Source organism: Scyliorhinus torazame, chromosome 4 (assembly GCF_047496885.1).
Source record: "Scyliorhinus torazame isolate Kashiwa2021f chromosome 4, sScyTor2.1, whole genome shotgun sequence".
Lineage (NCBI taxonomy): Eukaryota > Metazoa > Chordata > Chondrichthyes > Carcharhiniformes > Scyliorhinidae > Scyliorhinus > Scyliorhinus torazame.
The window spans coordinates 209348734-209375843 of NC_092710.1; the positions used below are offsets into that span (position 1 = coordinate 209348734).

Sequence of the window (27110 nt, forward strand, 5' to 3'; positions counted from 1 at the left end):
AATATAATATTAAACGGATAAAAAATATTTCTCCCTACTTCTTTAACCCACTGGGGAAACATTTAAAAGGAGCACTTGGTTACATATAGAAGATTCACTGTTAGAATGAATGAAATTTGGTTTAACAGCTCTGCTAATGTGTCTTGAGATTCCTTTGGAATGGGGTGATTACAATTCTTGTGTCAAAATGCACTGTTATTTGTGATTCCTGGTGGAAGGTTGAATGTATTGCAGGAATCCTGCATTCTAATTGGATATTGGGAACACATGTAGGTGACTATTGTTCCATGGCTGGTACAAACATTCAACTGTCTCCATTAAATGCAGACTAAGCCTGTTGCTGAGACAATATGGTACAGTTACTAATTAATCTATTAGGGAGTTCAGGAGAAAGTTCTTTATCCAGTGGTGGGTGAAAATCTGGAACGCAGTACCACAAGGAGCAGTTGAGGCAATCAGTGTAGGTTTATTTAATGGAAAGTTTGATAAATAGAAGGTCATGCTGAAAGGGTTAAATAGAAAGGGGTTGGAGAAGGATCTTGTGCAGCATAATAACCTGAATGGACTGGTAGGGCTGAATGGCTTGATTCTGCACTGTACATTTTATGTAATTTCCCTCTGCAGAGATCTCTTCTAGTTCTTGTTTATTGTTCTCTTCTGCTATTAGTTGAGGCTAGCTCTCTCCTTCAATCTTCTCCATAGCAATATTCCTTTAGCAGGAGAAGTGCTATCATGCAGAGCAGTTCACAATAATTTCAGATACCTCATCCAGGCTCTACTACAGTCTCCTCAGTCAATACATCAGATAGTTCACTTTAATGTCATGGTAGCTTGCTCTACCAAGACCTGAGTAACTGCATGTGCCTCACTATATATTTATTTTGTCTTGTGCAAGGATGTTTCAATGGGGTCACAAGATCAGTCTTATTATTATTATTGATATCCAAGTAGCCATTCCATCATCCTTACTCAGAATTATATCACTTTCTTTCATTGTCACTGGGGCAAAATCCTGAAACTCCCTCCTTAACAGTTCTGTGGGTGTACCTACACCAGATGGACTCCAGCAGTTCAAGGTGGCAGCTCACATTCACCCTTTTAAGGGCATTTAGGAATAGGCAATAAATGCTGGCCTTGCCAGTGATACTCAAATCCCATCAAATAATCAGTTCTTCCTGCCCTTGGAATAATGGTGATACCATGGATTTCTGATGGAAAAAAGAATCCTAGCAATAACCAGGGTAGTGGGCATTAACTTGTGTGATTCTGTTTCTGAGGCCACAGCAGTACATTCAGCAATTGGAACCCTTTTGTGTTCCATAGTGAGTGAGGATCTATGCACACCATCACTAATATTCTGCTTTTTGTTGGGGGTGCTGGCGATGGTGGAAGACAGATGGGAAACGTACAGATCTGCTGTCCCTGTTGGCTGGTTTCCACGGAAGAGTTAATTAAATCACTGGCCCAGGAAAATAATGCATCTGTTACTTGCATGACTTCGCCGAGTGATTTGAAAGATATTTCCTGCTGTTGTTTGGAAGAGCTGAGATGCAGGAAAATCCAAGTTAGCTGACGCCTTGACAGACTCTGATGGAACAATCCTTGAAGTGATTCTAAGTTTTGCTGCAGAAGTTAATGTCTCACAGCCTCCTTGATAAACCACATGCACCAATTTACAGTCCTCCAGCAAACGGAAACCAATCAGATATCAGTTACGATGGGTTAACTCACTTACCCCCTCTGATTCCAGTGCCTTCCTGCCATGTCTTTTGTTTTTTTTAAATTTAATTTAGAGTACCCAATTAATTTTTTCCAATTAAAGGGCAAGTTAGCATAGCCAATCCACCCAGCCTGCACATCTTTTGAGTTGTGGGGGCGAAACCCACGCAAACATGGGGAGAATGTGCAAACTCCACACGGACAGTGACCCAGAGCCAGGATCGAACCTGGGACCTCGGCGCAGTGAGGCTGCAGGGCTAACCCAGGACTACGCCACCGTGCTGCCCTCTTCCTGCATGTCTTGATCTTAGCCTGTTCTTTTGAGCAGGTGAGAGGGACACTTACAACAAAGGCACTGAGGCATGCTCCATCAGAACCTGATCTGTAATTTTAGTTAAAACATTGCGTGGGACAGCAGTGATTGATGGCTTCTTCACCCTTGCCCTAACCAGATTGTAGGTCAGAAGAGATCCAATAAGGCGAGTGTAAAGATATGTTTTTAGGTTCCCTCATGGACCAGAAGGAGCAGAGATGCTCCACCACAGGTGGCCATGCCTTCAGCTGCTTGAAGCTCTCAAAAGCCCTTCTAAACGTCTCTGCCACCCTGTCCTCCTTTAAGATCCACCTTAAAACCTACTTCTTTGACCAAGTTGATAGTCACCTGCTCTAATGTGAAATGAAGTGCAACATTTTGGTAGGAAGAATGAGGAGAGGCAACATAAAATAAAGGAGGGAGTGCAGGTGCAGAGAGATCTGGGGGTATATGCTCACAAACCATTGAAAGAGCCAGGTTAGTGGTTAATAAGGCATAGAGTACAAAGCAAGGAAGTTACAGAGAAAATGTTTTAATATATTAATTTGACCTCAACTGGAGTAGTGTGTCCAAATCTGGGGACAACACTTTAATGAGGATGTAAAACCTTTACAGTGTTCCAAGGATAAGGGCTTCAGTTGCAGAGACAGAATGGATAGGCAAGGGCTGTCCTCCTTAGAGGAGAGAACCTTAAGAGGAGATATGATAGAAGTGTTTAAAATCATGAGGGTTCTGGACAGAGAAGGTATGAGAAGCAGCTCCTACTAGCAGAAAAGGTTGACAACCTGAGGACACCGATTTAAGGGGAATGACAAAAGAACCAAAGGTGATATGAGGCCCACCAGTGTGTGGTGTGGATCTCAAATGCACCGTCTTAACTTGTGCTGGAGACAGGTTCAACTGTGACATTTAAAAGAAAATTGGTGACATATCTGGACAGAGAAACTCTGTAAGGCTACGAAAAAAAGAGTAGGGGAGGGGCATCAGCTGAGTTTGCTTGCAGAGAGCCAGCATGGATACAAGGGACTGAATGGTCTCCTTCTGTGCTGCACCCTTTTTATGATTCTCAGATTTCGTTAAGGCTTTTGGTATCAAATTTTACTTGATAATGTTACTTCGAGCTGCCTTGGGATATTTTACTCTGGTAAAGTAATTGTTGCTTCTTCAAGCCACCCAATTAAGCCTTAAAAATCATGGCTGCTGTCTCGGAGTAGGATCTTTTTGAGCATATCAGGGTATGCACCCTATAGCTGGTAGATGGTAGCCTATGGTTTCCTAGATAAGTTTAAATACCCGTCTTTCAAAACCTTTACCTTTAAAAGGAATGCGGACAAGTCCTATGTAGATCATGGATAATTAATCCACTTCCAAATACACCTGTGCTGGGTGATGATGTGCAGTTTGAAAATATCTGAATAGCTTCAGTAGTGAAAACTAAAGAAGACAAAGCAGCAGACAAACTCCTGGGCCAAGACAACATCTAAGCTGATAACTTATTGATAAAGCATATATGCACATGGAACCTAACAGCCTGTGCCCGTATTAGATGGGCACTGAGTAACACATCACTATTCTGGCAATGCATTGCATTACAGAAGCATTAGTTAATTTATATGAAATTTAGGGCATTAATTAAATGATCTCATCTTGGATTGCTGAGCATCCTTGACGTGTGGAATGGATGGTTTACGCATTGAGCACAAAGTGAGTCTCAGTGTTCAATACTAAGAGTCACACATGTCTGATGCGTAGAGCTATCTCCAATAATTACTGTATGATTGACCCCTCTCGCTTACCTCAAAATCAGAAATTCACTCATCAGATCAAGCTCTTGAGTGCAATCTACCGTCCGCATTATGTCCGAACGGTGGCACAGCCAGTAGATGCTCTTCCAGGATCTACCCTGCCTCGCATTGTCTTACGTAATCTCGCGTAATGTCGCAATCTGAATCCCGCCCATTATGGGCAGTATCAGTATTTGGAAAATCTGCATATTAGAGTGAGACAGCTAGTCTCACTCTAATATCCACTCACCTGACCCACCAAGACCCTGGGATCGAACCCCTTCCCGTCGTAAATGTCAGGCAAGCACCGTTCAGTGCTGGTCCCCACAAACGGGGATCATATGGAATGGCATTGGGGGGGGGATATCCCCCAGGGATCAGAGGATCCAAGTGGTTGCCCTCTGGGAAGGATGGCACGTTGATGCTGCTGGTGCTACCCAGGCACCTTGGCACTGCCAGGGTGCTAGGCTGACATTTCTGCCATTGCAGGGATCGGATCGGGCCTGAAGGTGCCCTGCCCATGTGAGGTGGGGCGTGGGTGGCACTGAGGAGTTGGGGCTTGGGGTGGGGGTCGATAGATCGAGATGGCATTTAAAAATGTGCCAAATAACTGTGGCCTCGGCGGGGCATACCCTACAACAAAGCCCTGATAGATAGCATGGTGTTTCCCAGCGCTGCGAAACACCTGGCTAAACGGACTTGTCACGGAACTCTATTGCAATTTGTTAGATCATGCCTCTTATCTCTGAATGGGCCAATAAACAAACAATTCATTCAAAGTTCTGGAGCAATCTACAGGAAGTCAATAATATGCCGCCCCTCTTCCGTGACACCCAAATTAAAATCATAGCTCACAACGTGCCGCACTTCCAACTGCAGATAATCTTTTCTCAATTTCTGGTTTATAGGTTATAAACTAAAACTAAAAATACCTGTGTTCTGGAAACATCTTCAGTGCATGATGCCATCTTATTAGAACGGGTCAGCAGATTTTATTCATATTCCATGACCCGATCAAACCTTATTCCTGAACAGCAATGAGTCATTTAAATATACCACCGTCAGCGTTTTGCGCAAGCGTACTGCATATTGCAACATATGATTTGCGTTGTTTGCCAGAGTGCAGCAGCAGTAAGCAGCTTGACTGACTAGCAGGAGTAAAGCTTGTACCTATTGCATAGAGAATGTGAAATACTATCCTCACAAGACATGAAAAACAGCAAATTACAATGGAAATAAGCGCCTTTATTGCAAATATTAACATTATGCACTGAAAAAAAAACATGCACTGAAATACTCCTTACCTGGCCTTCACACTGGATTTAAAAAGTTCAAAAGGAAAACAAAATGATTATCTTAATATAATTTATACACAGCTATTAGAAAATCAAAATTTCTTGAAATATAAGCAGAAAATGCTGGAAATACTCCACATCATCTGTGAAGGATGAAAGAGAGTTAACGTTTGTGCCTGTCCCCTTTTATCAGATCTTTCTCCACAGATACTGCTAAGTATTTCTTATATTTTCTGTTTTTTAAAAAATTATTTCAGATTTCCAGCATCTGCAGTATTTTGCTTTTGTATCCTAAAATATGACTAGTTTATTCTATACTGCTTTTGGAAGCAAAGCTTCTCATAATTCTTGTTGTATTACAAGATTAATCAATGATTTATTTTTCGTTCATACCTTTCTTAGTAATCAAGCAGAAAAAAATAGTTTGGAATCAACATCCTTTTTGTTTTCTTCCTACTCTTGGATTTTGGAGAATATTTTTGCTTTGAGTGTGTGATTTTCACCAGACACTGAGCACAAGATTCCTTCACAAATGTGCTCCTATAAACAGCTCAAATTTACCATTGTTTCAAACATTCATTACAGGTATCTCAGAGAATAAATGTTTTCATTGCAATATGACCAGAAGAAACAGCCACTTGACAACAGTAAATTCCATGGATTCTGCCAACGTAATTTTGTGGTGAATTTGATAGTTGTAGACTTAAGCTCAGTGAAAGGTTATTTCTCCAACCGTCTCGATTGCTAGAATTTATAACTGGGGAGGAAATCTAAGTAGCACCAATGTCACTTGGATGCTTGAAAAAGCAAAGTACTGCGATGCTGAAAATCTGAAATAAAAAGAGAAAATTCTGGAAACATTCAGCAGTGTGAGGCAGCATCTGTGGAAAGGGAAACATCTGGCCAACAGTTCAGATCGATGATCTTTCATCAGGATTGAAGAAAAGGATTATGACCAAAGGTTGTCATCCTGAAATGCTAACTCTATGTCTTTCTTTCTCCACAGATGCTAAGTGTTTCCAACATTTTATGCTAGAATCACAGGATTTTGGAGTTAAACTCAAAGAGGTAATTTTACAAGTCGGCAGAGAGTTTTACCTGTTAGGACAGCATGTTGGAAATATGAGCGCACAATTACCGCAAACCCTTTAAAATCCATAGCCAGAAAATCTGAGGCAATATACAATGAAGTTTACGATATGCACTGCTTGTGAGTAAGGCAGTGATGCCACAATCAGGAGTGCACACTCATAAAGTTACCCTTGTGTACAGGTTACACACAAAAAAAATGTGCATACATTTGGGGCTGGATTCTCCGCACCCTGACGCGGAAATCGAGTCTGGCGCCAGGCGGAGAATCCATTTCCACGCATGGAGTCGAGACCTGCCCCGGTACCCCAATTCTCCGGGCCCCGAAAAGTGGCGTACTCTCGGAGTATCCCGCACCGCCTATCCTCTACCTTGCTGGAGCCTCTCCCCGCCCCGCCATTCTCCGCCCCCAACTGGCCGAAGTCCCAGGCATGGATCTAATATTGTCCTGCTGGTCGGGATATTAGCGGGATACTCAGTCCACGGCCGCCATGGTCGGAGGCGGGCCGATCAGAGGGCTGGGGGGACCTTATACGGCACCGGGCTAATTTTGGACAGGCGATCCGAGTCCGCCATGGAGAGCTATGAATATGTAGCCATTTCACGCCAGTTCTGGCGTGAAAGGCCACAGTTTTTATGACATCCCAAGAATGGAGAATCCAGCCCTTGATTTTGAAGTACACTGGCCTGGATTTTTCTCTGTGATGCTGTCATTTCTATATCCGAACAGGCGCCGGAATGTGGCGACTAGGGGCTTTTCACTGTAACTTCATTGCTGTGTTCATGTAAGCCTACTTGTGACAATAAAGATTATTATTTTTATTATTATTATATCCCCAATATGTTAAAGCTGGTGTTGAGGTGGACTCTTAGCTCACGAAAGATTTATCTCCTTCCTTTCTCTGATATTGCCACACTGTTAATTGCATATTAACTGTATTTAATTGTAGATGATGAAAATTAGCTGGGAATTCACCTGTGTTCTTATGAATAGGAATAGACTGAAACTATAGTGGTTGAGTTCGGAAGTGGATTGGATTTGTTTATTATCAATTGTACCGAGGTACAGTGAAAGGTATTTTTCTACGTACAGTCCAGACAGATGAAATGAAAATGAAATGAAAACTGCTTATTGTCACAAGTAGGCTTCAATGAAGTTACTGTGAAAAGCCCCTAGTCGCCACATTCCGGCGCCCGTTCGGGGAGGCTGTTACGGGAATTGAACCGTGCTGCTGGCCTGCCTTGGTCTGCTTTCAAAGCCAGCGATTTAGCCTTGTGCTAAACAGTAGTCCATACATGAAAAAAAACACAGGGCATACAGAAATACACAATGTAAATACATAGACACAAGCATCGGGAGAAGCAGACAGGAGTGCAGCACCACTCAGTAGAGAAAATGTGTGAAAAGATCAGGTCATTCCATAAGAGGGTCATTTAGGAGTCTGGTAACAATGGAGAAGAAGCTTTTTTGAACCTGTTAGTGTTCTCAGACTTTTGTATCTCCTACCTGATGAAAGAATTTGGAAGAGTGAATAAGCTGGGTGGGAGGGGTCTTTCATTATGTTGCCTGCTTTCCCAAGGCAGCAGGAGATGTAGACAGAGTCAATGGATGAGGGGTGAGGTTAGATGATGGATTGGGCTGTATTCTCAACTCTCTGTAGTTTCTTACGGTCCTGGGCTAAGCAGTTGCCATACCAGGCTGTGAAACAGCCAGATAGGATGTTTGTAATGTGTATCTCTGTAAATACATTCTACAAAAGTGTGTAGAGGTTGGCTCCAGTTCTATTTTTCTCCATCTGGCGTTCTGTCGTATGATGTGGTTGCCTAAAGGTAAAGGTATGGGACTAAAAAAAAGTATTTCATCCAGAAAATTAAAACCCAATCTTCATTGTGGAAAATCCGAGAAAGCAAGTGTAAATTCTCAGGGTATGATTACCCTCAGATCTCCTGAGAGTCTGCACCATATGACTAGTGGAAGACTGAAATGGGTTGTGGACTCAGTTTGTCCCTTGCAAAGAGAAGTAAAAATCAAAAGTATTTTGTGTGATAAATTCCCATCAGTTGGATTATGATGAAGGTTTTGATATTCCTTCAGAGGCTTAAGATGAAATCTGCATGAAAAATTATTTGTTGAATATTTATGAGACATGGTTAAAATTTGATAGATTTTGAAAACAGATGATCATTTCATAGAAGATGATATAACGGACCTAAGTAGAAGACTGAACAAATCACTTGGGTTCCCTGGCTCAGTACTGGAGTTTAAATTATTGGATTTTGTTGAACTTCCCATGGGCAGACAACTGGCTGTTGGAGACCTTGTTGGACCAGGCATCTGCTGTCTTAAAAATATCTTGGGATACAATCACTTCCTTCAACTTTCATGGAACAAATGAAACATTTTAAGATGACACCAAGAACAGAAGACTCATGATTGCCAGATTTCAATATGGTTAAAGGGTTTAACCCCGATCAATTAGTCTATGTGAAAAATCCTACATTGCCTTATGTCCTGTCTAATAGTCACCCTGTTGTAGAAGGACAAAAAAAGACTGCAATAGCATTAACTCAACAATCCTATTTAAAATCACTTCTCGGCCATAAGCTTGAGGTCAGGTGTAATGCCTGGATCTGGTATGTCTCTCTTGAGCGGACCATGAACTGGATTCAATTTGAATTGGTTTTTGGAGCAGGCAAGGAGCTGGATTAGGAGTTTGCCCCTGTCTACACTCTGAGCTCTGGCTTTGTAACTCTGATAAAGTAATTTAAAAAAACAATCCTATTTAGAGAATATGACTCCCATCCCAGTTAATCGTAATAGTTCATCACAGAAAGATAACATTGGTCAGAATTCACCAGCCGTTGGGTTTCTCTGAACCCACTGGCAGTGCATCCCCATCCTGGTGGTGTGGGGTGGCATCAAAGCAAAATCCCATTGACAAGCGGCGGGAGTAGAGAATCCCGCCGCCTGTGAATGGTGCGCTGCCGAGAACCACGGGGCGGGAGACAGGAGAATCCAGATCTAATGAAGAGACAGAGCAATTGTAAAGTTTAACTGGGCAGTCACACTGGCTGTGCTAGGAGGCTAGACCAGATGTTAGTTTTGATATGTTGACATTAAGCACTTTGCTGAAACACCCAAAAGTAGAGAATGTTTCAAGGACAAATAAAAAAAAAAGAAAATAAAAACTGGAAATTGTGTCCTTAAGTTCCCATCCTTAAGTGACCAAAAGATGAAGCTCGTCACGTCTAGCAATATTTCTCGTTAATTTTCCTGTATTCTGGTGCAGCTGATTTCATTATGGGCGCGATCTACTGGCAGCGTGGATCCCTCTTCTGGGATCTACCCGGCTTGCCACACCTCACGAGATGTAACAAGATCACACGAGACGTCGCAATATGACGCCTGTCCATTGTGGATGGATCACGTTTGAGCAAATCTGCATATTAGTCGGGGAGAGCTAGTCTCACTCTAACATGCACTCCCACAATCTATCCAAGGTGTTAGGATTTAACTCCTTCGCCTTGGAAACCTTGGGTGAGTGCTGGTCTTCACAAACATGGACCAGGAACAAAAGCACTTGTGGGAGTCTCCCAGGGGATTGGAGGCCCCCTGGTGCTTGCCCTGTGGGCAGGATGGCACCCTTCATTGTTGGGCCAACCAGGTACCTTGGCACAGTCAATCTGGCACCCTGGCAGAGACCCATAACAAGAGCGTTTAGCCTGGTGTATCCCGGTGCTCGGAGCGCCGAGAAATATTATGCTATTGAACGGGACTCTGTTCCCATTTGGGTAGGTTCACCTATAAGGAATTCTTCAGTTCCCCGCGCTGCCACATGGCTGCCAGCCTGGCATGGCCAAGGTGCCCAAGTATCACTTCCAGGTGGCAGGGGCACTGCCAGGTTGCCAGGCTGGCAGTGCCAAATTGCAAAGATGGCATTTTCCCCGGTACAGGAATTGGCCCTGGGGGTGCGGGTCCTGAGGACCATCTTATAGGTGAATTGGGGCTTGGGGGATGGGGTTTGGATGTCGCGTCGGAGGGTTGAGAGATCGGAAAGAGTTCCGGTGAGCAGAGCTCTGCATTGCAGAAAACAGGACTAACTGTGGTCTTGTTGGGGAGTTTCCCCCCGAGGCCCCGAATCTATCCAAATGGGAACAGAGACTCATTCGATAGCATGGGGTTTCTCGTGCTCCGAGTGCCAGAAAGCACCCAGATAAACACGCTCATTATGGGACTCTATTCTATTTGGGTAGATTGCGCCCTATATTTCTGATGGGTGAGAATGGGAAGTGTTGCCTTTAGCTTGGGAAGCTAAGAAAATACAAAAGGGTTGTTAAAAGTACTCTGGCTGCAGAAATATGCAGCAGAATTTTTCAAACGAAATGGTAAAGTCTCTGGTTCTGTCAGAAAACCAGCATGTTTCTCCCCAGAAATACAGCCAGGTTTTCTGTCCACATCTCACAACGCTCTCAAAAGAAATCGTGGGACACGGTTTGCACCATTACTCTGGCAAGGCGGGACATGATGTAGTCGGCTCTACAGAGATCATGGTGCCATCTTTAAAGGACACCCTGATCAGCGAGAACATCAAACTCCTCCCAACCCACTGCATGGCCTTGGAGGACCCCACCACAACAAATTTTGGGACAACCACCCCGACCCAACGCATTGAGGTATCTGGGACACTCTCTTCCATCTTCTTCCCAACGCATGTTTACCAGCATGTACCTTTCTCCCCCCCACTGCACTCAAGAGGAAACCCTCCTCCCCAAAGGAGAAGGGTAACACCCCTGGCACTGCCCTTAGTAGTGCCCAACTCATAGCCCACCTCAGAGCTCCCTGGCATTGCCTATCATGACACTGGAGGGTGGTGGGGGGCGGGGGGGGGGGAAGAGAGACAATGCACAGGGCTGGAAGGTACAGCGTAAAGCCGTTTAATGAGATTTAATTCAATGCTAATTGAATGATATCAGGTTTACACCCTTTTGGGGCATGTACCTGGGCATCACCAGCAGGGGACAGGGAAGATCTCAAACTAAATTCTCACTGGCGCAAATCCCGTTATGGCCTTCTCGCGAGATTTAACAACCTAATGAGATTTGTGCCTGTGGTGAACGGACCCGAATCTCGGTGCCAATTGGCTCCTTTATAGTGAATATGGAATTTGATTCATTACAGGGTATGTAATTTAGGACTTTGATGGTGAGAAACTTTTCCATTCTGAGGGCAGTGAACCTGTGGAATTTGCTATATAAGGCTGTGAAGGCCAAGTGATTTAGTATATTTAGGAAGGAAATAGACAGATTCCGAGACTCCAAAGGTGTCAAGGCATATGGATGTGCGAGGGAGTATGGTGTTGAAATAAAGGATAAGCCATGATCAGATTATATTGTGGGGCAGGCTCAAAGGTTGAATGACCTACTCCTTCTTTCCATGGCCAGAATTCTTCACCCGTTTGAATCCTCTGTTCCCGCCGGCAGCGCACCCCTGCCTGTGGGTTTCCCGGTCATGTGGGGTCACTTCAATGGGAAATCCCATTGATAAGCAGCAGGAGTGGAGAATCCTCCTGCCAGTGAATGGCACATCACCGTGAAACACACAGCTGGGGGACTGGAGAATCCCTGTAAGCCCTGTATTTTCAATGTTTCTATATATTCTGGGTATGCACATACTTGTCAAAAATTAAACAAGCAAAACTATTTCCTATTTCAGAAAACACCCCGAAAGGGTGTAAGCCTGATATGTACAACTCGTCACCAAAAATGTTCTACTGTAGAAAGATGTACCTTAAATTTTGTAATATAGGCAAGCCACCAAAATAGATCTTCTCATCAGCTTTTAGATTGAGACCAAAGTTTGTTCCTGGGGAAACTACGACCAGGTTTTCTTCTTTATTATTTATCGTATCACGTATGGAAATGTTTGCTGCCAATAAAGAAGGCATTAGATTAATTATCAAATGTAAACGGAATACTTTTGTGTAGTGAAAATATTACTGTAAAAAGCACACCTTGTTTCAGAATTCTTGATAATGTGAAAGATTTCCACTTCCCATCATTGTGGCGACCTCTACTGGTGACATTAACTGGACCTGAGCCAAGGTCATAACTCATCTTTATTCGTCCATCAGCCAGTTCAACGCTCATGAAATCTCTCTATTAAAATTTAGCATGATTTAAAAATAAGCAAAAATTAATCAGTGGATTTCTGCTCAGACGTGAATAGTTTGCCTTCAATTTATTGACACTGCATTTACCAGATCCTTTGTGGCAAGGTACATGAGTAGTGCATCTGATGTAAAAGTTCTGAATTTGAATACAATCGCTGACACATTCGGATTCCAGCGAGTTGGCCGACCAACAGATGCATAGCCTTCTCCATCAAACTGGACAGTGCCTTCCGTGTCAGTGGGCTGTGGGCTTTGAAAAAGGGGAAACAAAAGAATTTTATTCATAACGTTAACATCACTTCATTTCAAACTGTCAGGGATAGAGTCACCTGGGAGCTGTCAAAAGATCGACAATGGTTATGAAAGCCTAAAAATTATTGTTGGTGAAGAAGACCCATTTGCATTCATTTACTCCTCCCACCGGCGTGCAGACACGAACCTCGATCCCACCAACAGCAACATGTTCAGATCGACGCCCACCAATGCCAGGTGCCGATCCCGATTTTTCGATTCTCCGCCACGCCACGCTACTGGCACCAGGCCAAAGTGTTTGTTTTGTTTTTCTGCCATTTCCTTTTACCCCATTATAAAATCTCCTGACTCTGTTCTAATGGACCTACATTTGTTTTGCTAATCTTTTCCTTTTTACATGTCTATAAAAGCTTTTATAGGCCATTTTTATATTTCCCGCTAGTTCACTCTCGTAATCTTTTTTCCCATTCAATGGTCCTGCTTTGCAGAATTCTAAAATTCTCACAATCCTCACCTCATGCTTTTTGGCACCTTTATAGCCTCTTCCTTTGATCTAATATAAACCTTGATTTCTTTTGTTAGAGCTGGTCAGAACACTTCCCTTGCTGGGTTGTTATGCTATGAAGGAATGTATTTTTGTTGTCAACTACGGGAGCGAACCTACGGCCACGCTGCACTCGAAAAGCATCTCGCCGCAACACAGCGGGGCCATTGAAATCTGGGAGACCCCAATCTTGGGATCATCCCGGCGCGTAACGCCTTGCAAGATTAAACACGAATCTTGCGGGACATTGCAATGTGAACCCCGGCCACAATGGGTGGGATCACCTTTTGGCAAATCTGCATATTAGAGCAAAGCAGTAAGCCTCACTCTAATGTGCAGATTCTTGAGGTACCTGAGGCTTTGGGATTCAACACCTTCTCCTCAGAGACCTCGGGCAAGCACCGTTCAGCACTGGCTCCCACAAACGGGGACCATACGGAACAGCACTCATTGAGATCTTCCAGGGGATTGGAGGCCCCCAGGTGCATGTCCTTTTGGCAGGATGCTGGCCTGGCACTGCGGGTGCAACCTGGGTACACTGGCAGTGCCAGTCTGGCACCTAGGTGCCAGCCTGGCATTGCCAAGGTGCCCAGGTGGCACTGCCAGCCGGCATTGACAGTGCCACCTGGCATTTTCTGCTTGCACGTGTTCTTGCTGGGGTTGCCCAGCGTGGGGTGCGGGGACGTCATTGATCTCGATACACTGTACAAAACAGGAGTGCGGGGACCCTCCCACCTACGAGATTCTTTTACAACAAGATTATTAATTAGCCAAAAATTATCCAATTGGCTTATTTAAATATTCAGATCTGGATCATGCCCACGGTCTCTGAATCATGCCCTACATCTTGGGTGGGGGTGGAAGGGATCACAAAAAATTCCAGCTCAATTCTCCCACACCAGTCTTTGAGTCACGCTTTCCTCTCTCTAATCGTATTTACCCTATGCTAATTTGCATGTGGCTCATGTAATAATGCAGAGACCTTTAAGGTTCTGCTCCTAATTTAGTGCCTAGCTCCTCATATACCCTGGGCTGGATTCTCCACCGGCGGGATGCTCCATTTTGCTGGAAGTCCGGGGGTTTCCCGACGGCATGGGAAACCTCATCGGCCAGCCGGCGTAATGGAGCATCCCGCCGGCTGGGTAAAACAGAAATGTAGCACGGTGGGGCGGAGAATCCTGCCCCTTACGTAGAACCTCTTTCCTAATTCAACCTATATCGTAGGGATCAACATAGACTACAATAATTGGATCCTCCCCCTCCCACTGCCAGTCCCTATCCAGCCCTGAGTAAATATCCTGAACCATGGCAACGGGAAAGCAACACACCCTTCTGGATTCTCAGAGAACAGTATCCAGCCCCCCCCCCCGACTATCCTGTCCCCTACTATTATTTCATTCCTTTCAACTCCACCCATGTGGTGAACCACTGTAGTATATAATGTGGATTGTGGTAAACGGCTACTGTATTACATGTAATGTGGTAAACCACTGCCCGATGGCTCCTCCTCCCCTCGGGCCCGGTATAAAGGTGGCTGGTCTCCGCCTCTGACCCAGTTCGGGATCAGAGGCCGGTTTTCTGTTTAGTTTATTAAAGTCTCAGTTACGTTCACTACTCGTTTTGTGTTCGTTGATGGCACATCAATTTAATAAACAAAACTTCTAAGATGAATTCATCGCTAAAGCCTGATCGCCTGGAGGTGGACCCACAGGCAGTCGACGCCACTGCAACATTCGAGCACTGGCTAAGCTGCTTCGAAGCGTACCTCGGATCCTCCACCGAAGACTTCACCGACCTCCAAATGAAGGAGATCTTCACCGCACGGGTGAGCCCTCAAGTTTTCCTTCTCATCAGGGACGTCCCCTGGTATACGGAGGCGATAATGCTGCTGAAGGGACAATATGTAAAGTCTGTAAACGAGGTGTTTGCGAGGCATCTTCTTGCCACGAGGCGACAACGCCCTGGGGAATCACTAGCAGAATTCCTGCGTGCCTTACGGGTACTCGGCAGGCACTGTGCTTGCCAGGCGGTATCGGCTACCCAACAAGTGGAGCTGTTGATCAGGGACGCCTATGTCGCAGGCATGAAATTGAACTACATCCGCCAGCGATTGCTAGAAGGGGGTACACTCGGCCTCCCAGAGACAGTGCAGCTCTCAAACTCGCTGGAGGTGGCTTCCAGAACATGGAGGCCTACACCTCCGACCAGGCGGCACCCTCGTGGACGCCGCCATCATCCGACTTGAGTGCGGCGCAAGCCTGTGCCGCGCAGCAGCCCACCAATGCCGGAAGCCCGAAGTGCTACTTTTGCGGCTAGGGTAAGCATCCCAGGCAACGCTGCCCTGCACGGAACGCGACTTGCAACGGGTGTGGGAGGAAAGCCTGCCAGGCCCGATCTCTCCCTAAAACTCTTAGGCCCAGCAGCACTGCCTGCTGTCTGTCAGGGCCTCCCCCAGCTGCCGCGCCACCCCCCATGCACGACCCGTGGACGCCGCCATCTTCGCTGCCACCTGCCATGTGCGATCCGTGGGCGCCGCCATCTTCTATTTCGCCTGCCACGCGTGACCCATGGATGCCGCCATCTTGGGGCCACTCCGCAGCCTCCCGGGAGTCCTGCTCACCCGGCCGTATGCTGGCCGCCGCCACCTCCGACCGGCCTACCCATCACCTTCCGAAGCTCGCCTCCATCACACTCGACCAGTCCCGGCCTCATCACCTCACAAAATCTACGATGACCGTCCGGATCAACGGGCACGAGACGGCCTGCCTTTTCGACTCCGGGAGCACAGACAGCTTCATACGCCTAGAAAGGTAAGGCGCTGCTCCCTCCCAATTTTACCCGCGACCCAGAAAATCTCCCTGGCTTCCGGATCACATTCAGTCGAAATCCGTGTCGCCTTACCGTACAAGGCGTATAGTACACTAACTTTAAGCTCTACGTCCTTCCCCATCTCGGCGCTGGAGAGCACAAGTGGTGGTCATCAAGACTGGGGAGAAGCACCGGATGGTCATCGACTACAGTCAGACCTTCAACCGGTACACGCAGCTCGATGCGTACCCCCTCCCCCGCATATCTGACATGGTCAATTAGATTGCGCAATATCAAGTCTTCTCCACAGTTGACTTGATGTCCGCATACCACCAGCTCCCTATCCGCTCGCAGGACTGCCAATACACTGCCTTCGAGGCAGATGGTCATCTCCACCGCTTCCTGAGGGTTCCCTTCGGCATCACCAATGGGGTCTCGGTCTTCCAATGAGAAATGGACCGAATGGTTGACCAGTACGGGCTGCGGGCCACGTTCCCGTACTTAGATAATGTCACCATCTGAGGCCATGACCAGCAGGACCATGACGAAAACCTCCGGCACTTCCTCCACACCGCTAAACTCCTGAACCTCACCTACAATAAGGAAAAATGCGTTTTCCGCACAACCTGCCTAGCCATCCTTGACTACGTTGTGGAAAACGGAGTCCTCGGGCCCGACCCCAACCGCATGCACCCCCTCCTGGAACTCCCCCTCCCCCACTGCCCCAAGGCCCTGGGGTTCTTCTCTTACTATGCCCAATGGATCCCCAACTATGCGGACAAGGCCCATCCACTTATTAAATCCACCATTTTTCCCCTGATGGCTGAGGCCCGCCTGGCCTTCAACCGCATCAAGGCAGATATTGCCAAAGCCGCGTTGCACGCTGTGGATGAGTCCATTCGGTTCCAGGTGGAGAGCGATGCGTCGGAATTTGCTCTGGCCGCTACCCTCAACCAGGCGGGCAGGCCCGTGGCTTTCTTCTCCCGTACCATCCATGCCTCCGAAATTCGACACTCCTCCGTCGAAAAGGAGGACCAAGCCATTGTAGAAGCTGTGCGACATTGGAGGCATTACCTGGCCGGCAGGCGATTCACTCTCCTCACTGACCAATGGTCGGTTGCCTTCATGTTTAACAATACACAGCCGGGCAAAATCAAGAACGACAAGATTCTGAGGTGGAGGATCGAGCTCTGCACCTACAACTACGATATCTTGTATCGACCTGGGAAGCTCAATGAGCCCCCAGATGCCCTATCCCGCGGTACATGTGCCAGCGCACAAGTAGAGCAACTTCAGGCCCTCCACAATGACCTCTGTCACCCGGGGGTCACCCGTTACTCCACCGAGGAGATCAGGACCGTGACCAGGGACTGCCAGGACTGCGCGGAGTGCAAACCGCACTTCCATCGGCCAGACAGAACGCACCTGGTAAAGGCCTCTTGCCCCTTTGAGCGCCTCAGCATCGACTTCAAAGGGCCCCTCCCCTCCACTGACCGTAACGTGTACTTCCTCAACATTGTTGACGAATACTCAAGATTCCCCTTTGCCATCCCATGCCCTCTGCCACCGTCATCAAGGCCCTGCACAGTCTTTTCACCTTGTTCGGGTTCCCCACCTACATACATAGTGATCGGGGTTCCTCCTTCATGAGCGACGGGTTGTGTCAGTTCCTGCTTAGTAAGGGCATCGCCTCCAGCAGGTTGATCAGCTACAACCCCCAGGGCAACGGACAGGTGGAGAAGGAGAACGCGACGGTCTGGAAGGCCATCCTCCTGGCTCTACGGTCTGGAAGTCTCCCAGTCTCCCGCTGGCAGGAGGTCCTTCCCGATGCGCTCCACTCCATCCGCTCGCTCCTGTGCGCTGCCACCAACGAGGCCCCTCACGAACGTATGTCTGCCTTCCCCAGGAAATCCACCTCTGGGGTCTCGCTCCCGTCCTGGCTGACAGTCCCAGGGCCCGTCCTCCTCCGGAAGCATGCGGGGAGTCATAAATCAGATCCCCTCGTCGAGAAGGTCCTGCTCCTCCATGCCAATCCACAAATGCCTACGTGGCATCATGACGGGCGACAGGACACAGTCTCCCTCCGGGATTTGGCACCTGTAGGTTCCCCAGTGACCATCACCACCACCCCCGACCCTACACTGTTTCCCTCCACCACTACCCAGCTACTTCAGGATCTGGCACCCACAGGCCCACCGGCGACCATCACCACCACCCACGCCTATAAACCGACTCAATTACTGGGTGAAGAAGAGGACAACACACTCCCGGACTCGCAGGTCTCGACACCGGTGCCCACACCACAGCCGGGACTGAGGCGATCACGGCGGAAGGTCAAGGCCCCCAACAGACGTGATCTTTAAGTCCACTTCACCCCCGCTGGGCTCTTTTTTAACAGAGGGTGAATGTGGTAAACCACTGTAATATTTCATATGTGTATTGTGGTAAACGGCTACTGTAATACATGTAATGTGGTAAACCACTGCCCGATGGCTCCTCCTCCCCTCGGGCCCGGTATAAAGGTGGCTGGTCTCCGCCTCTGACCCAGTTCGGGATCAGAGGCCAGGAGTCTTTCTGTTTAGTTTATTAAAGCCTCAGTTACGTTCACTACTCGTTTTGTGTTCATTGATGGCACATCAATCCACTTCAATGGCTTCCCGTACCATGATACCATGGTACCATGGCCCCCACTCTTGTCCATACAAGCTGCAAGGACCGCAAACTTGTTTCTCAACTGCACTCCCGCCTTCTCAATCCTCTTACCAGCCTGATTCGTAGCCAAACTATCCTGTCCCTGACCACTAACTAAATCAAGTAATGTTCACCTAAGGGGTTTGATTGCTTTCTGGAACGAAGTGTCCAGCTAACCTTTCCATTGCTTAATCCGTCGCAATGCCTGTAGCTCTGCCTTCAGCTCAGGCAGCATGTGGCACAGTGGTTAGCACTGCTGCCTCACAGTGCCAGGGACCCTTGGGGCACTGTCTGTGTGAAGTTTGTACATTCTCCCAGTGTCTTCGTGGGTACTCCGCTTTTCCTCCAAAAGTCCAACGATGTATGGAGTACATGGAATGGCCATGATATGTTGCCCCTGGGCAGCCCTGGGCATTGCGTCGCAATGCCTGTAGCTCTGCCTTCGGCTCAAGTGCAGTGGTTAGCCCTGCTGACTCACGTCGCCGAGGTCCCAGGTTCGATCCCGGCTCTGGGTCACTGTCCGTGTGGAGTTTACACATTCTCCCCGTGTTTCCGTGGGTTTCGCCCCCACAACTCAAAAGATGTGCAGGGTAGGTGGATTGGCCACGCTAAATTGCCCCTTAATTGGAAAAATGAATTGGGTAATCTAAATTTTAAAAAAAAATGATATGTTGCTCCTTAGTGTCCAGGGATGTTCGGTTATGGGGTTGCAGGGGTAGAGTGGGGTGGGTGAGTGGACATGGGTGAAGTGCTCATTTGAAGGGTCAGTGCAGACTCGGTGGGCCAAATGGCCTCCTTCTGCACTGTAGGGATTCTATGATTCTATTCTATGATTAACTCTGCGTCAAAGCTCCTCAAGCTACTGGCACTTAGCACAGATCTGGTTGCTTCCATATGCTACAGCTGTCACATGTCACCAGTCTTGCCCACGTCCAGCAATATTACCATTATGCTATTGTCTTCTGGTGGGAGAAGCTCCTCATCAGAATGCAAAGTCCGAAAATTATCCTTCTTTATCCCAATTCTAAATGGAATAAATTGAACCGATACTTGTCCAGGTCCTATGAAAGTTAGAATACATACCTCACAACACAGCCTTTGCATTCGCCCTGTCTGTCTCTGTAATTCCATAGTCCAATAGGTTTACGATCCAAGGATGTTTCTCCCATACAGCCAGAGAAAGTGGTTGTTTTGACCACATCTGATTTCTTAAAGGGTTTGAGAAAAAAAGTGCTATAATTACAATACTGATGCAATTGATTTTATCACTTGTGTTTTATTTTTGCCAGCCTGTAAACTGTGATCCCAGTTACATGCAGAGACTTGCTGAATTGGAGAACAATATGTAAGACGCATCCAACTGATCCATAAGCTAATATTTCCTTGATGATACTAAAAACAAATAGGTGTCGAATCAACTTGAGAACAAAAGCCATGCCCCATCAGTAAAACTGTCTTCAAATCAAAGCCTGGCATTGAGATATGTGAAACACTTGGTCCTCCAGGTTTAAAAATCTGAATACCTGAAAGCATCAGGCATCAATACCATAATTTTATTTTTGTGGTATGGGAGAATAATTAATTAGAAAAACAACATGAAAGTGCATTTGTAGGCCATAGATCCTCGACATATTTTGAAGATTTGGTCGAAATGCTGCTTACCTATATCAGCTAGAGAAGGGAGGACCTCTTTTGAGATGCAGGGGAGGAGGCCATCCAAAGAAGTCAGACAGGCAAATTGGAGACAAGAAACGATGGCATTAAGTGCCACTTCCATTAATCTTCAAATGGCTGCAGGACATGTAACCATCTTCCCCAAGTCTTAGTGGGCCAGGCAAAATAAGAGTCAGCCACACCTTTCAAGATGGACTCTACTTAAAACAGTTGCCACTAACATCCACCTATCTAGTATTATATTTAAGGGTTTCAAGAGCTTATTATTAAATTCAAGAGGTTTTGTATGCATTTTTTTTAGCCGAGGTGTCACGTGCAAATATTTTTTTCAATATGGGATTACGGAGCAATAGGAATTCAGGACTCTGTGAATATGAAAACAAGGGACTTCCGGGTGCGGCGATGACCAGCTAAGTCGCACGTTTCGGCATCTCCCGGTGGAACGGACTTTTGGGCTCTTAACGAGAGCCCCAACGGCAATTTTAACGGCTAAAAGCACTGTGCGGTAAACCAGAAGGGAATCCCCCCTGGACACGGATGGAAAAAGGAGAGGAAAGTGGCCGGATTGCGGTGGATCCTTTAGAGCAGCGGCAAGGAAGGCAAGCAAAAACCAAGATGGCGTCGGAAGGTGGCAGTTTAACATGGGGCCCTGAACAACACGAGTTCTTGAAGCGCTGCATGGAAGAACTTAAAAAGGAGATGAAGAAGGAGCTGTTGGCCCCGATATTACAGGCGATTGAAGGGCTAAAGGATGAGCAAAATACCCAGGAGCAGGAGCTTCGGGTCGTGAAGGCAAAGGCTGCCGAGAACGAGGACGATATACAGGGACTGGTGGTGAAGACGGAGATGCACGAGGCACACCATAAAAGGTGTGTGGAAAGGCTGGAGGTGCTGGAGAATAATGCGAGGAGGAAGAATTTAAGGATTCTTGGTCTTCCCGAGGGTGCAGAGGGGGCGGACGTCGGGGCATATGTGAGCACGATGCTGCACTCGTTAATGGGATCGTAGGCCCTGACGGGTCCGCTGGAGGTGGAGGGAGCCTATCGAGTTATGGCGCGAAGACCGAGGGCTGGAGAAATTCCCCGAACAATAGTGGTGAGATTTCTCCGATATAAGGACAGAGAGATGGTCCTCAGATGGGCAAAGAGAACTCGAAGCAGTAGGTGGGAGAACGCGGTGATCCGCGTATATCAGGATTGGAGTGCGGAGGTGGCGAGAAGGAGGGCGAGCTTTAATCGGGCCAAGGCGGTGCTTCATAAAAGGAAGGTCAAATTTGGAATGCTGCAGCCGGCAAGACTGTGGGTCACACATCAAGGGAAACACCACTACTTTGAAACGGCGGATGAGGCATGGACATTTATTGTCGAAGAGAAATTGGAATAAGTGGGTTATATAAAAAAAAGAACGTTTGAGACAAAGTGGTGGGGCGAATATGGGGGGCGAAGAGGGGGGAAAAAGGGGGGGAGAGGAGAGATGATTTTTAAGTTGTTAATCCTGCGACCCGGTAACTTTTCTCTCTTCCCCTTGTTGTGGGGGAGGGAGGGAGGTGGAGGAGCTGGGGGCGTCGGCCATTGGGGGCGGGGCCAAAAGGGAACCGCGGGCTTTGTTCCCGCGCTATGATAATTATGGTGGGAACAGGGAAGCAGGAAGGAGGGGGGCGTCGCACAGTGCGAGCCGAGGTCACGGGGGAAGCCGAGGTCGGCCAGAGTTTGCTGACTTCTGGGAGCAACATGGGGGGTGCAATTACGCTAGTGGGGGATCTAGCGGGGGGGGGGGGGGTGGGGGGGGTTAACTGGGTTGCTGCTGCTGGGGAGAAGCGGGAGCTGGTATGGGGTGGGGTGGGCGGGGCGTGGGGGCGCCACCTGGGGGGGGGGGACAGCTACGTGGGAACCGGGTGAGGAGCTGGTTAAAAAAAGGGGATGGCTAGTCGACAAGGGGGGGGGGGCAAAGAGCCCCCCAACCCGGCTGATCACGTGGAATGTGAGAGGGCTGAATGGGCCGATAAAGAGGGCACGGGTACTCGCACACCTAAAGAAACTTAAGGCAGATGTGGTTATGCTACAGGAGACGCATTTGAAACTGATAGACCAGGTCAGACTACGCAAAGGATGGGTGGGGCAGGTGTTTCATTCGGGGCTAGATGCGAAAAACAGGGGGGTGGCTATACTAGTGGGGAAGCGGGTAATGTTTGAGGCAAAGACCATAGTGGCGGATAGTGGGGGCAGATACGTGATGGTGAGTGGCAAATTGCAGGGGGAGGCGGTGGTCTTAGTGAACGTATATGCCCCGAACTGGGATGATGCCAACTTTATGAGGCGCATGCTAGGACGTATCCCGGACCTAGAGGCGGGGAAGCTGGTAATGGGTGGAGATTTTAACACGGTGCTGGAACCAGGGCTGGACAGATCGAGGTCCAGGACCGGAAGGAGGCCGGCAGCAGCTAGGGTGCTTAAGGACTTTATGGAGCAGATGGGAGGAGTAGACCCCTGGAGATTTAGTAGACCTAGCAGTAAGGAGTTTTCGTTTTTCTCCTATGTCCACAAAGTTTATTCACGGATAGACTTTTTTGTTTTGGGAAGGGCGCTGATCCCGAAGGTGACGGGGACGGAGTATACGGCTATAGCTATTTCGGATTACGCGCCACATTGGGTGGACTTGGAGATAGGGGAGGAAAAAGAACAGCGTTCACCCTGGAGAATGGATATGGGACTATTGGCGGACGAGGGGGTGTGCTTAAGGGTGAGGGGGTGTATTGAAAGGTACTTGGAACTCAATAATAATGGGGAAGTCCAGATGGGAGTGGTCTGGGAGGCGCTGAAGGCAGTGGTTAGAGGGGAGCTGATATCAATCAGGGCACATAAAGGAAAGCAGGAGGGTAGGGAACGGGAGCGGTTGCTGAAAGAACTTCTGAGGGTGGACAGGCAATATGCGGAGGCACCGGAGGAGGGACTATACAGGGAAAGGCAAAGGCTACATGTAGAATTTGATTTGCTGACTACGGGTAATGCAGAGGCACAGTGGAGGAAGGCACAGGGAGTACAGTACAAATATGGGGAGAAGGCAAGCAGGTTGCTGGCCCACCAACTGAGGAAAAGGGGAGCAGCGAGGGAGAGATGGAGCGGGGAGCGGAGAGAGTGAATGGAGTGTTCAAGGCATTCTATGAAAGATTATATGAAGCTCAGCCCCTGGATGGGAAGGAGAGAATGATGTGTTTTCTGGACCAGCTGGAATTTCCTAAGGTGGCGGAGCAGGAGAGGGTGGGACTGGGAGCACAGATTGAAACGGAGGAACTAGTGAAAGGAATTAGGAGCATGCAGGCGGGGAAGGCCCCGGGACCAGATGGATTCCCAGTTGAATTTTATAGGAAATATGTGGACTTGCTGGCCCCGCTACTGATGAGAACCTTTAATGAGGCGAGGGAAAGGGGGCAGCTGCCCCCGACTATGTCAGAGGCAACGATATCGCTCCTCCTAAAGAAGGAAAAAGACCCGCTGCAATGCAGGTCCTATAGGCCTATTTCCCTCCTGAACGTGGACGCTAAGATTCTGGCCAAAGTAATGGCAATGAGGATAGAGGATTGTGTCCCGGGGGTGGTTCATGAGGACCAAACTGGGTTTGTGAAGGGGAGACAGCTGAATACGAATATACGGAGGCTGCTAGGGGTAATGATGATGCCCCCACCAGAGGGGGAAGCGGAGATAGTGGTGGCGATGGATGCCGAGAAAGCATTTGATAGAGTGGAGTGGGATTATTTGTGGGAGGTGCTGAGGAGATTCGGCTTTGGGGATGGGTATATTAGATGGGTACAGCTGCTGTATAGGGCCCCGATGGCGAGCGTAGTCACGAATGGACGGGGGTCTGAATATTTTCGGCTCCATAGAGGGATGAGGCAGGGATGTCCTCTGTCCCCATTATTGTTTGCACTGGCGATTGAGCCCCTGGCCATAGCATTGAGGGGTTCCAGGAAGTGGAGGGGAGTACTCAGGGGAGGAGAAGAACACCGGGTATCTCTGTATGCGGACGATTTGTTGTTATATGTGGCGGACCCGGCGGAGGGGATGCCAGAGATAATGTGGATACTTGGGGAGTTTGGAGTTTTTTCAGGGTATAAATTGAACATGGGGAAAAGTGAGTTGTTTGTGGTGCATCCAGGGGAGCAGAGCAGAGAAATAGAGGACTTACCGTTGAGGAAGGTAACAAGGGACTTTCGGTACTTGGGGATCCAGATAGCCAAGAATTGGGGTACATTGCATTGGCTAAATTTAACGCGGTTGGTGGAGCAGATGGAGGAGGACTTTAAGAGATGGGACATGGTGTCCCTGTCACTGGCAGGGAGGGTGCAGGCGGTTAAAATGGTGGTCCTCCCGAGATTCCTTTTTGTGTTTCAGTGCCTCCCAGTGGTGGTCACGAAGGCTTTTTTAAAAAGAATTGAGAAGAGTATTATGAGTTTTGACCCCGAGAGTGAGGAGGGGATTTTTGCAGCGTAGTAGGGATAGGGGGGGGGGCTGGCACTACCGAGCCTAAGTGAGTACTACTGGGCCGCCAATACCTCAATGGTATGTAAGTGGATGGGAGAAGAGGAGGGAGCGGCGTGGAAGAGATTGGAGAGGGCGTCCTGCAGGGGGACTAGCCTACAAGCTATGGTGACGGCGCCGTTGCCATTCTCACCGAAGAAATACACCACAAGCCCGGTGGTGGTGGCTACACTGAAAATTTGGGGGCAGTGGAGACGGCATAGGGGAAAGACGGGAGCCTCGGTGCGGTCCCCGATAAGAAATAACCATAGGTTTGTTCCGGGGAGAATGGATGGGGGATTTGGAGCATGGCAAAGAGTAGGGGTAACACAATTGAGAGATCTGTTCGTAGATGGGACGTTTGCGAGTCTGGGAGCGCTGACGGAAAAATATGGGTTGCCCCAAGGGAATGCATCTCGGTGTATGCAACTGAGGGCTTTTGCGAGGCAACAGGTGAGGGAATTCCCGCAGCTCCTGATGCAGGAGGTGCAGGATAGAGTGATCTCAGAGACATGGGTGGGGGATGGTAAGGTGTCAGACATATATAGGGAAATGAGGGATGAGGGGGGAGATCATGGTGGATGAGCTGAAAGGGAAATGGGAAGAAGAGCTGGGGGAGGAGATTGAGGAGGGGCTGTGGGCTGATGCCCTAAGTAGGGTAAACTCATCGTCCTCGTGTGCCAGGCTAAGCCTGATACAATTTAAGGTGTTACACAGGGCGCATATGACTGGAGCACGGCTCAGTAAATTTTTTGGAGTAGAGGATAGGTGTGCGAGATGCTCGAGAAGCCCAGCGAATCATACCCACATGTTCTGGTCATGCCAGGCACTGCAGGGGTTCTGGGTGGGTGTGGCAAAGGTGCTTTCGAAGGTGGTGGGGGTCCAGGTCGAACCAAGCTGGGGGCTGGCTATATTTGGGGTTGCAGAAGAGCCGGGAGTGCAGGAGGCGAAAGAGGCTGATGTTTTGGCCTTTGCGTCCCTAGTAGCCCGGCGCAGGATATTGTTAATGTGGAAGGAAGCCAAGCCCCCGGGTGTGGAGACCTGGATAAATGACATGGCAGGGTTTATAAAGTTGGAACGGATTAAGTTCGTTCTAAGGGGGTCGGCTCAAGGGTTCACCAGGCGGTGGCAACCGTTCGTCGAATACCTCACAGAAAGATAGAGGGAATGGAAAAGAAGACAGCAGCAGCAACCCAGCCCGGGGGGGGGGGGGGGGGGGGCGGAATCAGAAGGACTCTCAGGGATGTTATTGTAAATGTATAGGTATTTGGTATATGTAATTGTATATTGGATGGTTGGATTGTATTTTTGGAGAGTATTTATCGTGGACAAGGCAGTTGCCATTTAGTTTTGTTTTTGATTTTGTTCATATATTATTTATTTATTTAAAACTGGCCATTGTTATTTATATTGTTTTATTGATGTATAAAGGAAACACTATGTACTGTTATGTTTGGCCAAAAAATCTTGAATAAAATATATCTTAAAAAAAAAGAATATGAAAACAAGAGTTGGAAAATAGTTTGAATTGCGTGAAACACTTCTCTTCATCTTCAGTTTTTAAAAAATCTTCCTTTGTCTTCTGTGCATTTGATTGGTTGTTGGTGGACCTGCTGCCACACATTCATCAATGCTACTTTGCAAAGTTGGCTATGAGATAGCATAACAGTGACCCAGAGGTGACTTTAGTTTAATTCTTCCAATGCCTTCCCTCCATTCTTCCTTTCCGACGGGGAAATGCCTGACTTCCATTCAATATCATACCACAATAGTATAGGAATGATGTGCACAAACCCTAACAACAGTGTTGCATGAAGCAGCACAATCAATAACATTCAAGAGTATTCATTCTTAAAGGCCTGATATAGAATAGTGTCATTTGTGACTCAGTGTTTAGTACTCTTGCCTCTGGGTCAGAAGGTGGTGCACTCAATTCCCACTGCAGAGAATTGAGCACAAAATTTAGGCTGACACTCCAATATAGGACTGAGGGAGTGACACATTATTGGAGCTGCTGCTTTACCACAACCTGGTGTGTACCCTCAGCTGGATGTAAGTGAAAAAAAAGTAATGAAATGAAAATCGCTTATTGTCACAAGTAGGCTTCAATGAAGTTACTGTGAAAAGCCCCTAGTCTCCACATTCCGGTGCCTGTTCGGGGAGGCTGGTACGGGAATCCATGATCCCATGATTCAATTTTGAGGAAGAGCAGGTGAGTTTCCCCACTGTCCTGGTTAACATTTATTCCTTAAACTAT

General features: G+C 47.7%; 1 protein-coding gene across 6 annotated transcripts in view; it reads right to left on the reverse strand.

The window, feature by feature from the left end:
• Nucleotides 1-27110, reverse strand: part of lama2 (laminin, alpha 2) — a 747099-nt gene that overhangs the window by 51740 nt on the left and 668249 nt on the right. For all 6 annotated transcript variants that reach the window (XM_072499223.1, XM_072499224.1, XM_072499222.1 and 3 more), the window contains 4 exons: nt 19749-19873; nt 12458-12620; nt 12212-12356; nt 11988-12126 (listed from right to left, as the gene is read on the reverse strand). In XM_072499223.1, the coding sequence (XP_072355324.1) occupies nt 11988-12126; nt 12212-12356; nt 12458-12620; nt 19749-19873 (572 nt within the window). The remainder of the gene's footprint in view (nt 1-11987; nt 12127-12211; nt 12357-12457; nt 12621-19748; nt 19874-27110) is intronic.